Source organism: Rhinoderma darwinii, unplaced genomic scaffold (assembly GCF_050947455.1).
Source record: "Rhinoderma darwinii isolate aRhiDar2 unplaced genomic scaffold, aRhiDar2.hap1 Scaffold_66, whole genome shotgun sequence".
NCBI classification, from domain to species: Eukaryota; Metazoa; Chordata; class Amphibia; order Anura; family Rhinodermatidae; genus Rhinoderma; species Rhinoderma darwinii.
Window position 1 is genome coordinate 406,508 of NW_027464216.1, and position 12,555 is coordinate 419,062.

Sequence of the window (12,555 nt, forward strand, 5' to 3'; positions counted from 1 at the left end):
TATATACACTGCTGCTATATATGGATCTGTGCGGTATATACACTGCTGCTATATATGGATCTGTGCGGTATATACACTGCTGGTATATATTTATATGTGCGGTATATACACTGCTGCTATATATGGATCTGTGCGGTATATTCACTGCTGCTATATATGGATCTGTGCGGTATATACACTGCTGCTATATATGGATCAGAGCGGTATATTCACTGCTGCTATATATGGATCTGTGCGGTATATTCACTGCTGCTATATATGGATCTGTGCGGTATATTCACTGCTGCTATATATGGATCTGTGCGGTATATTCACTGCTGCTATATATGGATCTGTGCGGTATATACACTGCTGGTATATATGGATCTGTGCGGTATATTCACTGCTGCTATATATTGATCTGTGCGGTATATACACTGCTGGTATATATTTATATGTGCGGTATATTCACTGCTGCTATATATGGATCTGTGCGGTATATACACTGCTGCTATATATGGATCTGTGCGGTATATACACTGCTGGTATATATGGATCTGTGCGGTATATTCACTGCTGCTATATATTGATCTGTGCGGTATATACACTGCTGCTATATATGGATCTGTGCGGTATATACACTGCTGCTATATATGGATCTGTGCGGTATATACACTGCTGGTATATATGGATCTGTGCGGTATATTCACTGCTGCTATATATTGATCTGTGCGGTATATACACTGCTGCTATATATGGATCTGTGCGGTATATTCACTGCTGCTATATATGGATCTGTGCGGTATATTCACTGCTGCTATATATGGATCTGTGCGGTATATTCACTGCTGCTATATATTGATCTGTGCGGTATATTCACTGCTGCTATATATGGATCTGTGCGGTATATTCACTGCTGCTATATATGGATCTGTGCGGTATATACACTGCTGCTATATATTGATCTGTACGGTATATACACTGCTGGTACATATTTATTTATAGGTTGTGCGCAGTTTATTTTTTGCTTTGCTTCTGTTCCATATGCCTTTTTTTCTAAATATACATTTTTGCCCCTTGCAGTTAAAGGGGTTGTTCCAAGATTAAATGTTATCCCCTGTCTACAGGACAGGACATAACATGCTGATCGGTGGGGGTCTGACCACTGGGACCCCCACTGATAACTGGAACGGTGGTCCCTTGTACCCCTGAGTAACTGGAGCGGCAGGGTGTATGCTTGACCTCCATCGTCATTAACTCAGGGGTACGAGGGACCCCCACTGATCAGCATGTTATGTCCTGTCCTGTAGACAGGGGATAACATTTAATCTTGGAACAACCCCTTTAAAGAGGCTCTGTCACCAGATTTTGCAACCCCTATCTGCTATTGCAGCAGATCGTCGCTGCAATGTAGATACGAGTAAAAAATTTTTTTTTAAAAACGAGCATTTTTGGCCAAGTTATGACCATTTGTATATTTATGCAAATGAGGCTTTCTAAAGTACAACTGGGCGTGTATTATGTGCGTACATCGGGGCGTTTTTACTTCTTTTACTAGCTGGGCGTTGTGTATAGAAGTGAATGATGCTGACGAATCAGCATCATCCACTTCTCTTCGTTACCACCCAGCTTCTGGCTGTTCACAGACACACAGCGTGTCCTCGCGAGATCACGCTGTGACGTCACTCACTTCCTGCCCCAGGTCCTGCATCGTGTCGGCCACATCGGCACCAGAGGCTACAGTTGATTCTGCAGCAGCATCAGCGTTTGCAGGTAAGTAGCTACATCGACTTACATGCAAACGCCGATGCTGCTGCAGAATCAACTGTAGCCTCTGGTGCCGATGTGTCCTCGCTCGTCCGACACGATGCAGGACATGGGGCAGGAAGTGAGTGACGTCACAGCGTGATCTCTCGAGAACACGCTGTGTGTCTGCACTGCCAGAAGCTGGGTGGTAATGAAGAGAAGTGGATGATGCTGATTCGTCAGCATCATTCACTTCTATACACAACGCCCAGCTAGTAAAAGAAGTAAAAACGCCCAGATGTAACGAACACAATACACGCCCACTGGTACATAACTTTAAACACGCCCAGTTGTACTTTAGAAAGCCTCATTTGCATAAATATAAAAATGGTCATAACTTGGCCAAAAATGCTCGTTTTTAAAAAAAAAAAACCTTACTCTTATCTACATTGCAGCACCGATCTGCTGCAATAGGAGATAGGGGTTGCAAAATCTGGTGACAGAGCCTCTTTAAGACCTGGATTAGAAAAATAAAAAGGAGACACGGCGCCACATAGTGCAATAAAGCGAGGGAGTATATTGAGCAATATGACGAACAAGAAAATTGCTCACCTTAGAGAATGGATACCAGTAGGTATCACAAAAGCATGAAGCTGCAGCCAGGTCCGTACACATGCAAAAAGTTTTGCTGTCAAGGTAAATAATTGAGATGATTCAGGAAAAAGGACCACCGGCGCTGCTATATAGGATGTCGAGGCAATGAAATAAATCAAGCTGGCCTGATGAAGACGCCGTTCCAGCGTCGAAACGCGTAGCCCTGTCTTTACAAATAAATATTATTTATTTCATTGCCTCGACATCCTATATAGCAGCGCCGGTGGTCCTTTTTCCTAAATCATCTCAATTCTTTAAGACCTGAACATGCAGTGAATAGTTTTCAGATTATATTACTGGCTCGATGATCACATTCATTCCTAGTCTGGTCTGTGCAGTTTCGGTTTACAAATATTACGGATTGGTAGTACAGATCCAACAGACGTGGACAGAAAGCAAGTGCAGCATGCGTTACTATACTGACTGTAAAGTGCCGCATGTGTTACTATACTGACTGTAAAGTGCCGCATGTGTTACTATACTGACTGTAAAGTGCCGCATGTGTTCCTATACTGACTGTAAGGTGCCGCATGTGTTCCTATACTGACTGTAAAGTGCCGCATGTGTTACTATACTGACTGTAAAGTGCAGCATGCGTTACTATACTGACTGTAAAGTGCAGCATGTGTTACTATACTGACTGTAAAGTGCCGCATGTGTTACTATACTGACTGTAAAGTGCCGCATGTGTTACTATACTGACTGTAAAGTGCCGCATGTGTTACTATACTGACTGTAAAGTGCCGCATGTGTTACTATACTGACTGTAAAGTGCAGCGTGCGTTACTATACTGACTGTAAAGTGCAGCGTGCGTTACTATACTGACTGTAAAGTGCCGCATGTGTTACTATACTGACTGTAAAGTGGCGCATGTGTTACTATACTGACTGTAAAGTGTCGCATGTGTTACTATACTGACTGTAAAGTGCAGCGTGCGTTACTATACTGACTGTAAAGTGCAGCGTGCGTTACTATACTGACTGTAAAGTGCCGCATGTGTTACTATACTGACTGTAAAGTGCAGCGTGCGTTACTATACTGACTGTAAAGTGCTGCATGTGTTACTATACTGACTGTAAAGAGCCGCATGTGTTACTTTACTGACTGTAAAATGCAGCGTGCGTTACTATACTGACTGTAAAGTGCAGCGTGCGTTACTATACTGACTGTAAAGTGCTGCATGTGTTACTATACTGACTGTAAAGTGCCGCATATGTTACTATACTGACTGTAAAGTGCCGCATGTGTTACTATACTGACTGTAAAGTGCCGCATGTGTTACTATACTGACTGTAAAGTGCCGCATGTGTTACTATACTGACTGTAAAGAGCAGCATGTGTTACTATACTGACTGTAAAGTGCCGCATGTGTTACTTTACTGACTGTAAAGTGCAGCGTGCGTTACTATACTGACTGTAAAGTGCCGCATGTGTTACTATACTGACTGTAAAGTGCAGCATGTGTTACTATACTGACTGTAAAGTGCCGCATGTGTTACTATACTGACTGTAAAGTGCCGCATGTGTTACTATACTGACTGTAAAGTGCCGCATGTGTTACTATACTGACTGTAAAGTGCAGCATGCGTTACTGTACTGACTGTAAAGTGCAGCATGTGTTACTATACTGACTGTAAAGTGCCGCATGTGTTACTATACTGACTGTAAAGTGCCGCATGTGTTACTATACTGACTGTAAAGTGCTGCATGTGTTACTATACTGACTGTAAAGTGCCGCATGTGTTACTATACTGACTGTAAAGTGCCGCATGTGTTACTATACTGACTGTAAAGTGCCGCATGTGTTACTATACTGACTGTAAAGTGCCGCATGTGTTACTATACTGACTGTAAAGTGCCGCATGTGTTACTATACTGACTGTAAAGTGCAGCGTGCGTTACTATACTGACTGTAAAGTGCCGCATGTGTTACTATACTGACTGTAAAGTGTAGCGTGCGTTACTATACTGACTGTAAAGTGCTGCATGTGTTACTATATTGACTGTAAAGTGCTGCATGTGTTACTATACTGACTGTAAAGTGCAGCATGTGTTACTATACTGACTGTAAAGTGCAGCATGTGTTACTATACTGACTGTAAAGTGCCGCATGTGTTACTATACTGACTGTAAAGTGCCGCATGTGTTACTATACTGACTGTAAAGTGCTGCATGTGTTAATATACTGACTGTAAAGTGCCGCATGTGTTACTATACTGACTGTAAAGTGCCGCATGTGTTACTATACTGACTGTAAAGTGCCGCATGTGTTACTATACTGACTGTAAAGTGCCGCATGTGTTACTATACTGACTGTAAAGTGCCGCATGTGTTACTATACTGACTGTAAAGTGCAGCGTGCGTTACTATACTGACTGTAAAGTGCCGCATGTGTTACTATACTGACTGTAAAGTGCAGCGTGCGTTACTATACTGACTGTAAAGTGCTGCATGTGTTACTATATTGACTGTAAAGTGCCGCATGTGTTACTATACTGACTGTAAAGTGCAGCGTGCGTTACTATACTGACTGTAAAGTGCCGCATGTGTTACTATACTGACTGTAAAGTGCCGCATGTGTTACTATGCTGACTGTAAAGTGCCGCAAGTGTTACTATACTGACTGTAAAGTGCCGCATGTGTTACTATACTGACTGTAAAGTGCCGCATGTGTTACTATACTGACTGTAAAGTGCCGCATGTGTTACTATACTGACTGTAAAGTGCCGCATGTGTTACTATGCTGACTGTAAAGTGCCGCAAGTGTTACTATACTGACTGTAAAGTGCCGCATGTGTTACTATACTGACTGTAAAGTGCCGCATGTGTTACTATACTGACTGTAAAGTGCCGCATGTGTTACTATACTGACTGTAAAGTGCAGCATGCGTTACTATACTGACTGTAAAGTGCAGCATGCGTTACTATACTGACTGTAAAGTGCCGCATGTGTTACTATACTGACTGTAAAGTGCCGCATGTGTTACTATACTGACTGTAAAGTGCCGCATGTGTTACTATACTGACTGTAAAGTGCCGCATGTGTTACTATACTGACTGTAAAGTGCCGCATGTGTTACTATACTGACTGTAAAGAGCAGCATGTGTTACTATACTGACTGTAAAGTGCCGCATGTATTACTATACTGACTGTAAAGTGCCACATGTGTTACTATACTGACTGTAAAGTGACGCATGTGTTACTATACTTACTGTAAAGTGCGGCATGTGTTACTATACTGGCTGTAAAGTGCCGCATGTGTTACTATACTGACTGTAAAGTGCAGCGTGCGTTACTATACTGACTGTAAAGTGCCGCATGTGTTACTATACTGACTGTAAAGTGCCACATGTGTTACTATACTGACTGTAAAGTGCCGCATGTGTTACTATACTGACTGTAAAGTGCCGCATGTGTTACTATACTGACTGTAAAGAGCCATTAAAGGAGCCCTGACACAAGTTTGAACACTGACATTGTTCTTTCATTTTTGTGTTTGAATTTTGGATACACGTTGCCCTGGTCATTTTACTAGTATTTATAGCTGGGGCAATATAGGGATATTTACTACACAATTGCCTGTAGCATTATGAGACCTTGCAGTTTATAACAATGATGTTCAATAAGGGCCTGTTCACATCACCGTTCGATTCCGTTCCGTTCCGTAGTCGACTCCGCTATTGATTCCGTCGGAAAACCGGAAACCAGCCGGAATGGTGATGAACGGAAGCCATTAGCGATGTTTCCATCAACATTGAGATCAATGGTGACTGAAACGGAAGCTGTGCTGTCACTTACACTTTCCGTTGCGGGGTTCACCCGACAGAACCTCGGAACAGAAGCGAACGGTGATGTGAACAGGCCCTAATGTATTTTTTTGTTCACACAGCTTTAATTTTTTTGTTTCGTTTTACAAGTTGTTTCTTACTTTCTTATTTTTTTTTGTGTGGAGGGGGGGGGGGGCACCATTTCCATTTTCGCCTCAGGCAGCAGAAAAGCTAGAATCGGCCCTGGCCCCAGAGGTATCAAAGCAATGGAAAACCACCAGAAGTGACCCCATTTTGGAAACTACACCTCTCAAGGAATTCATTTATGGTTGTTTTTACCATTTAGACTGCACAGTTTTTTCACAGCACCTATTTGAATTGGGCTGTGAAATAAAAAAAATGAAATTTTTTCCAATAACATGTAATTTTTTATCATAATTTCTTATTTTAACAGGGAACAAAATACACCATTTTGTTGCCCAATTTCTACTAAGTGCAGCAATACCCCATTTGTGGAGATAAACTGCCGTTTGAGCCCATGGGAGGCCTCAGAAGGGAAGGAGCGCTGTGTGTTCTTTGGAGTCCAGATTTTGCTGGTTTGGTTTTTGGGTGCCATGTCGCATTTGCAGAGCCCCAGAGGTATCAAAGCAATGGAAACCCACCAGAAGTGACCCCATTTTGGAAACTACACCCCTCAAGGAATTAAATGATGGGTTATGTGACCATTTAGACCCCCATAGTTTCTTCACAGAACTTATTTGAATTGGGCTGGGAATTTAAAAAAATATAATTTTTTCCAATAATATGTTTTTTTTAGCTCAAAATATATTATTTTCACAAGAAATAAAATACCCAATTTTGTTGCCCAATTTGTCCTGAGTGCGGCAATGCCCAATTTGTGGTGATAAACTGACATTTGGGCTCATGGGAGGGCTCAGAAGGAAAGGACCACCATTTGGTCTACTGGGGATTTTCTGGTGCAAAGTCATGTATGCAGAAGCCCCTGAGGTACCAGTACAGTTGAAACCTCTGAGAAGTGACCCAATTTTAAAAACTACACCCTTAAGGCATTCATCTAGAGGTGTAGTGAGCATTTTTACCGGGACATACACCCCATAAACTGTAATGTGGGTTCTCACGGATATGGCAATACCCTCAATGTGGCTGTTATCAGCTGCCTGGGCACACGGCAGGGCTCAGAAGGGAAAGATAAGGGGGATAATCTGTGCGGAGTGCATCAGGGTAAGTAAAACTGGGGTAGATTAAAAATCAAGTGATGTATGATACATTTTGAAGCACTCTTTCATACGGAGCCTTAGTTTTTCGGGACACGTCACATTGATATATTGTGTCATCCCTTATCCCCCTCTTATAGCAGACTTTGTACCTCTTTTGACTTTTTCCTTTCTTGCCAGTTTGGGGAACTTCTCCTGGAAAGTGTTGCCCTGGTACGATGCGTGTGGCCTTGCTTCCAGAAGTACTGGGTGTCCCCCCTTCTTGGTCCCTAAAAATTTGTTTCTTGATAACCACCTCTTGAAATTCCAGGAAAGTTCCCGTCTGGCCTGTACATGGATGTAGCACGTACGCATTGTACAATGCCATCTGTATGATGTGCACGGCCAGCTTCTCATACCACACCGCATGGCGCAGTAGGGCTTCAGGACTTGATCTGACAAGTCCACCCCTCCCATGTACCTATTGTAGTCCAGGATGCAGTCTGGTTTGGGGGTCTCTGTACTGGTACCTCGTACAGGTACATGGGTACTGGTGTGGCATCTCTCTTGTCTTGTACTTGACACACAATCTGTTGCTGCTAGATTGTGCCCTGCTCTCACCCCTTCTGAGTGTTTGCCCTGCAGAGTCTTAGGGAGGCCTCTCAGATTTGTTCTAGCAGTGCCGCATGCCGCCGGACTTCTGGAAGCGAGGCACTGGGACGCTGGTATAAAAATGATCCAGGTAGAGGTGGTAACCCTGGTCCAGCAGTGGGTGCACCAAATCCCACACAATTTTTGCATAACTCCCAGTAAGGGGGGGGGGGGGGCATTCTGGGGGCTGAATACTGGTGCCCTTCCCTTCATGTATCCTCAATCTGTAGGTATACCCTGATGCACTCACACAGCTTAGACATCTTCACGCCATACCTTGCCCTCTTACCCGGCAGGTACTCGAGGAATTGAAGCCTCCCTTTAAAATGTACCAAGGACTCATCAATAGAAATACACTTCTCGGGGGTGTATGCTTGGGAAAACCGGGCACTGAAACGGTCTAATAGGGGTCTCCGTTTATACAAACGGTCAAAACTGGGGTCAACTTGGAGTAGCCAATGCTCATTAGGATTTTTTTTTTTTTTAGGTTCCAGTTCAGTTCTGATGTTGCTTTGAGGGGCCTATATATTAGACACCCCATTTTAGAAACTAGACCCCTCAAAGTATTCACAACAGCATATAGAAAGTTTATGAACACTTTAGGTGTTTCACAGGAATTTAGAGCAAAGTAGAGGTGAAATTTAGATATTTATTTTTGTCAGAAAATCATTTTTATACCTTTTTTTTCTATAAAACAAAAGGTTTTACCAGAGAAACCTCAATATTTATTGCCCAGATTCTGCAGTTTTGAGAAATATCCCACATGTGGCCCTCGGGTGGTAATGGACTGAAGCACCGGCCTCCGAAGCAATAAAATAGTGGATTTTGAGGCCTCTTTTTTTTAGGCACCATGTCCGGTTTGAAGAGGTCTTGTGGTGCCAAAACAGCGGAATCCCCCAAAAATGACCCCATTTTGGATACTAGACCCCTTGAGGAATCCATTGTAGTTTTCTTGGGGTGCATGCGGCTTTTGGATCAGTTTTTATTCTATTTTTAGGTGGCGCGGTGACTAAAAAAACAGCAATTCTACTATTGTTTTTTTATTCTATTTTTTTTACCGCGTTCACCGTGCGCTATAAATGACATATTCACTTTATTCTGCGGGGCGATACGATTACGGCGATGCCAGATGTTTATAGTTTTTTTTTATGTCTTATGGCGTTTGCACAATAAAATACGTTTTGTAAAAAAATCATTCACTTTTTGTGTTTCCTTATTCTAAGAGCCAGAACTTTTATATTTTTCCATCAATAAAGCCGTGCGAGGACTTATTTTTTGCGTAACGAACTGTAGTTTCGATCAGTACCATTTTTCGGTACATGCGACTTTTTGATCTCTTTTTATTCCATTTTTTGGGAGGTGAAGTGACCAAACAATTGTGATTGTGGTTCGGTTTATTATTATTTTCTTTTCGGCGTTCACCACGCGGGATAAATAATGAAATCATTTTGTAGTTCAGGCCGTTACGGACGCGGCGATACCAATTATGTATAGTTTATTTGTCTATTTTTATTAATAATAAAGGACTGATAAGGTAAAAAGGGGGATTTTTACTTTTATTACTTTTGCATCTTTTATTTTCTTATTTTTACACATCTTTTTTGTACTTTTTTTTTAACTTTATTACTTTGTCCCACTAGGGGACATGAGGGCAGGAGGTCCTGATCGCTATTCTAATACACTGCACTACATGTGTAGTGCAGTGTATTAGAGCTGTCATCTACTCACTGACAGCAAGCATAGTGGGTCCTGACTTTGTCGATGGCATAGCCGGACGCCATTGTTTGGTGTCCGGTTGCCATAGTTACAATCTCCGGCCGCTATCGTGTAGCAGGCCGGCGATTGTAGCTTAACCCCTAAAAAGCCGCGATCCCTATTGAACGCGGCTTTTAAGGGGTTAATCAGCGGGGACACAGCGATCGGTCCCCGCTGTAGGAGCTGCGGCAGCTGCTGTACGACACAGCAGCTGTCACAGCTCTTGTATGTGTCGGGAGGACGGCCGAAATGGCCGTTACTCCCGAGACGTACTATTAGGTCATGGAGCGCGAACGATACAGCTACCATGACCTAATAGTACGTCCAGGAGCGGGAAGGGGTTAAGGACATTCACAGTGCAACGAAATACCACATTGCCCTCATAATAAATGACAGCCACAGTGTCTCCATACCAGTGCCAACCACAGTGCTCCCACAGCAGTGCCAAGTACAGTGTTCCCATAACAGTGCCAACCACAGTGCTCCCATAACACTGCCATCCAGTGCTCCCATAAAAGTGCCAACGAGGGCTCCCATAACTGCCGCTTTCCACGATTGCATTGCGGGGGGGGCGTGATGAGCTGTTAGAGGGGGTCGTCCCCTCTTTCTAACGATTTAAATGCTGTGGTCGCTATTGACCGCGGCATTTAACGAGTTAAACAAGCGGGATCGTGCACGAGTGTCATATACATATACACCGGCATCGTATGGAGCGGGTTCACTCCGTGAGCCTGTTCCATACTTCCCATTCCCGACTTTGGCGTATGGATACGTCAAATGTCGGGAAGGGGTTAAACTTCATGTTGGTTCCTGATTTATTCGTCCTTGTCTACCAAGGTGCCTTCCTGCCGGGACGTATGAGATTCCCATCTTGACAGGGAAGGGTTAAAGAAGTTGTCCAGGATTAGAAAAACATGGCTGCTTTCTTCCAAAAACAGCGCCACACTTGTCCATGGGTCGTGCCTGGTATTGCAGCTCAGCTTCATTGTAGTAAAAGAGGCAGGGCTGCAATAACACACACAACCTGTGGGCAGGTATGGCAGGTATGACTCAAAAAGTGATTGCAGCATATTCCATGTTAAAGGACTACCCTTATTTTGGAAAACGAGGCGTAAAAAAACGCCCCGTTGGAACAGAACGCCGTATTTCCCATTGAAATCAATGGGCAGATGTTTGCAGGCGTTCTTCCATTTTTTTCAGCCATTTTTCGATGCGTAAACGCCCCAAAATACGCCTGAAAACACTCCGTGTGATCATACCCTGATTGCAGAAGAGGCTGTTCTTCATGAGACAAACCTTAAGGAGGCGCTGTCACCACATTATAAGTGGTCTATCTTGTACATGATGTGATCGCCCACTTGGTCATATAGTAAAACACGCCCAGTTGTCCATTCAGAGACTCATTAGCATAAAGCTAAAATAGGTCATAACTCCGTCAAAAATGATCGTTTTTCTAAATAAAAAAACACTGCAGTGATCCACATTACAGCGCCGATCACATCACGTACAATATAGGCCACTTATAATGTGGTGACAGAGCCTCTTTAAGCTCTTTATTTCGGCCTTTCTTCTTGGAGGTTCTCAATGCTCACAAATGAAGGGGTTGTCCAGGTTTTGAGGAAATAAAACAGAGACTGGCGGGAGACCACAGGGTCATCGGCGCTGGAGCAGCGGGGAATTTCCAGGGGACTATGGGCTTTTTTTTATTTTACCATACACGCAGCTGTCCAATTTTTTGGGGTGCATATAAATGTCAGTCATGAGGTGTCGTAAAGAAGAGAAACGTGTCACAAGTCATTTATTATGTACAATGTTCCTCATGACACTAATAATAAATCTCCTCCAATATCTCCGCTCACTGGTAATGGCAGTTGTAATATTTCCTATACGAGCTCCTGGGTGGCTCATGGCAACGCTGCTCTGTTGTCATGGTTATTACCGGCTTCAGCTGCGGCCTAGTAGAGGACAGCGGGGGATGTCCAGAACGGCGCCATTCAGGTGACATATCGGGAGAAGGTAGAGCGCCATAACTCTGATCAGAAGCCGACATCTCAGTGTTAGAGGGTAAATCAGACGTCCGGTGACTATAACAAGAAGACGCCAGGACATGTCCACAGGGGAGATAATAAAAGCGCTGGATTATGGGGACACTCCTGCAGGAGAGCGGTTTTATCTTATCTGGATCTGAGTGAAGCTGCACAAGGACCTGCGATCCCTCCATTTCTGCAGACGCCGGAGCTTCAGGACCTCCCAGTGACGTCAGTATTCAGCACTTCCATGATTCTGGGGGTGACAATCACTCCATGGAAATGAGGACGAGGGGACGGCAGCAGCGTCCAGACCAGAGGACCGAGCAGCCCCTCCATCAAGTCCTCCCGTGTGACAGACCCTCCTGCTTCTGCATTAGGAGGCAGGAGACGTCAGTACAGCAAACGGCCGAGCCCTGAACAGAAAGACGTCACCCAGATACCGCAGCGGAGGATTCAGAAGCGCTGGGAAGTCTTCATCTGTGGCCGGAGGTTTCCTGTAAGACAGGTGAGAGCGGGGGTAGAGCTTCACACCTGTCCGCCCACTGGTTTACCCACAATTCTCCTTGTCTTTACCCCTCTCACCTGCTCACTTATAGGGTCTATCTGCTTTATACACCCCCTGTCCATATACTCTATTACACCACATGGCCGTCATTACACAGAGCAGCCCCCCCTCCCCCGCAGCCACGCTGTATATATGTTGTGTATATAATGTTCATATCTCTACAGGTTGTGTGTTAATATAAACATAGAGTGT

At 43.9% G+C, this 12,555-nt stretch overlaps 1 protein-coding gene across 1 annotated transcript in view; it reads left to right on the forward strand.

Annotated features, from left to right (window-relative positions):
- LOC142728039 (uncharacterized) overlaps positions 1-12,298 on the forward strand; it is a 34,077-nt gene extending 21,779 nt beyond the window's left edge. Inside the window, exon 3 of the mRNA XM_075849079.1 lies at positions 12,176-12,298. Coding sequence (XP_075705194.1) covers positions 12,176-12,298 — 123 coding nt within the window. The remainder of the gene's footprint in view (positions 1-12,175) is intronic.
- The last annotated feature ends 257 nt before the right edge of the window (positions 12,299-12,555 follow it).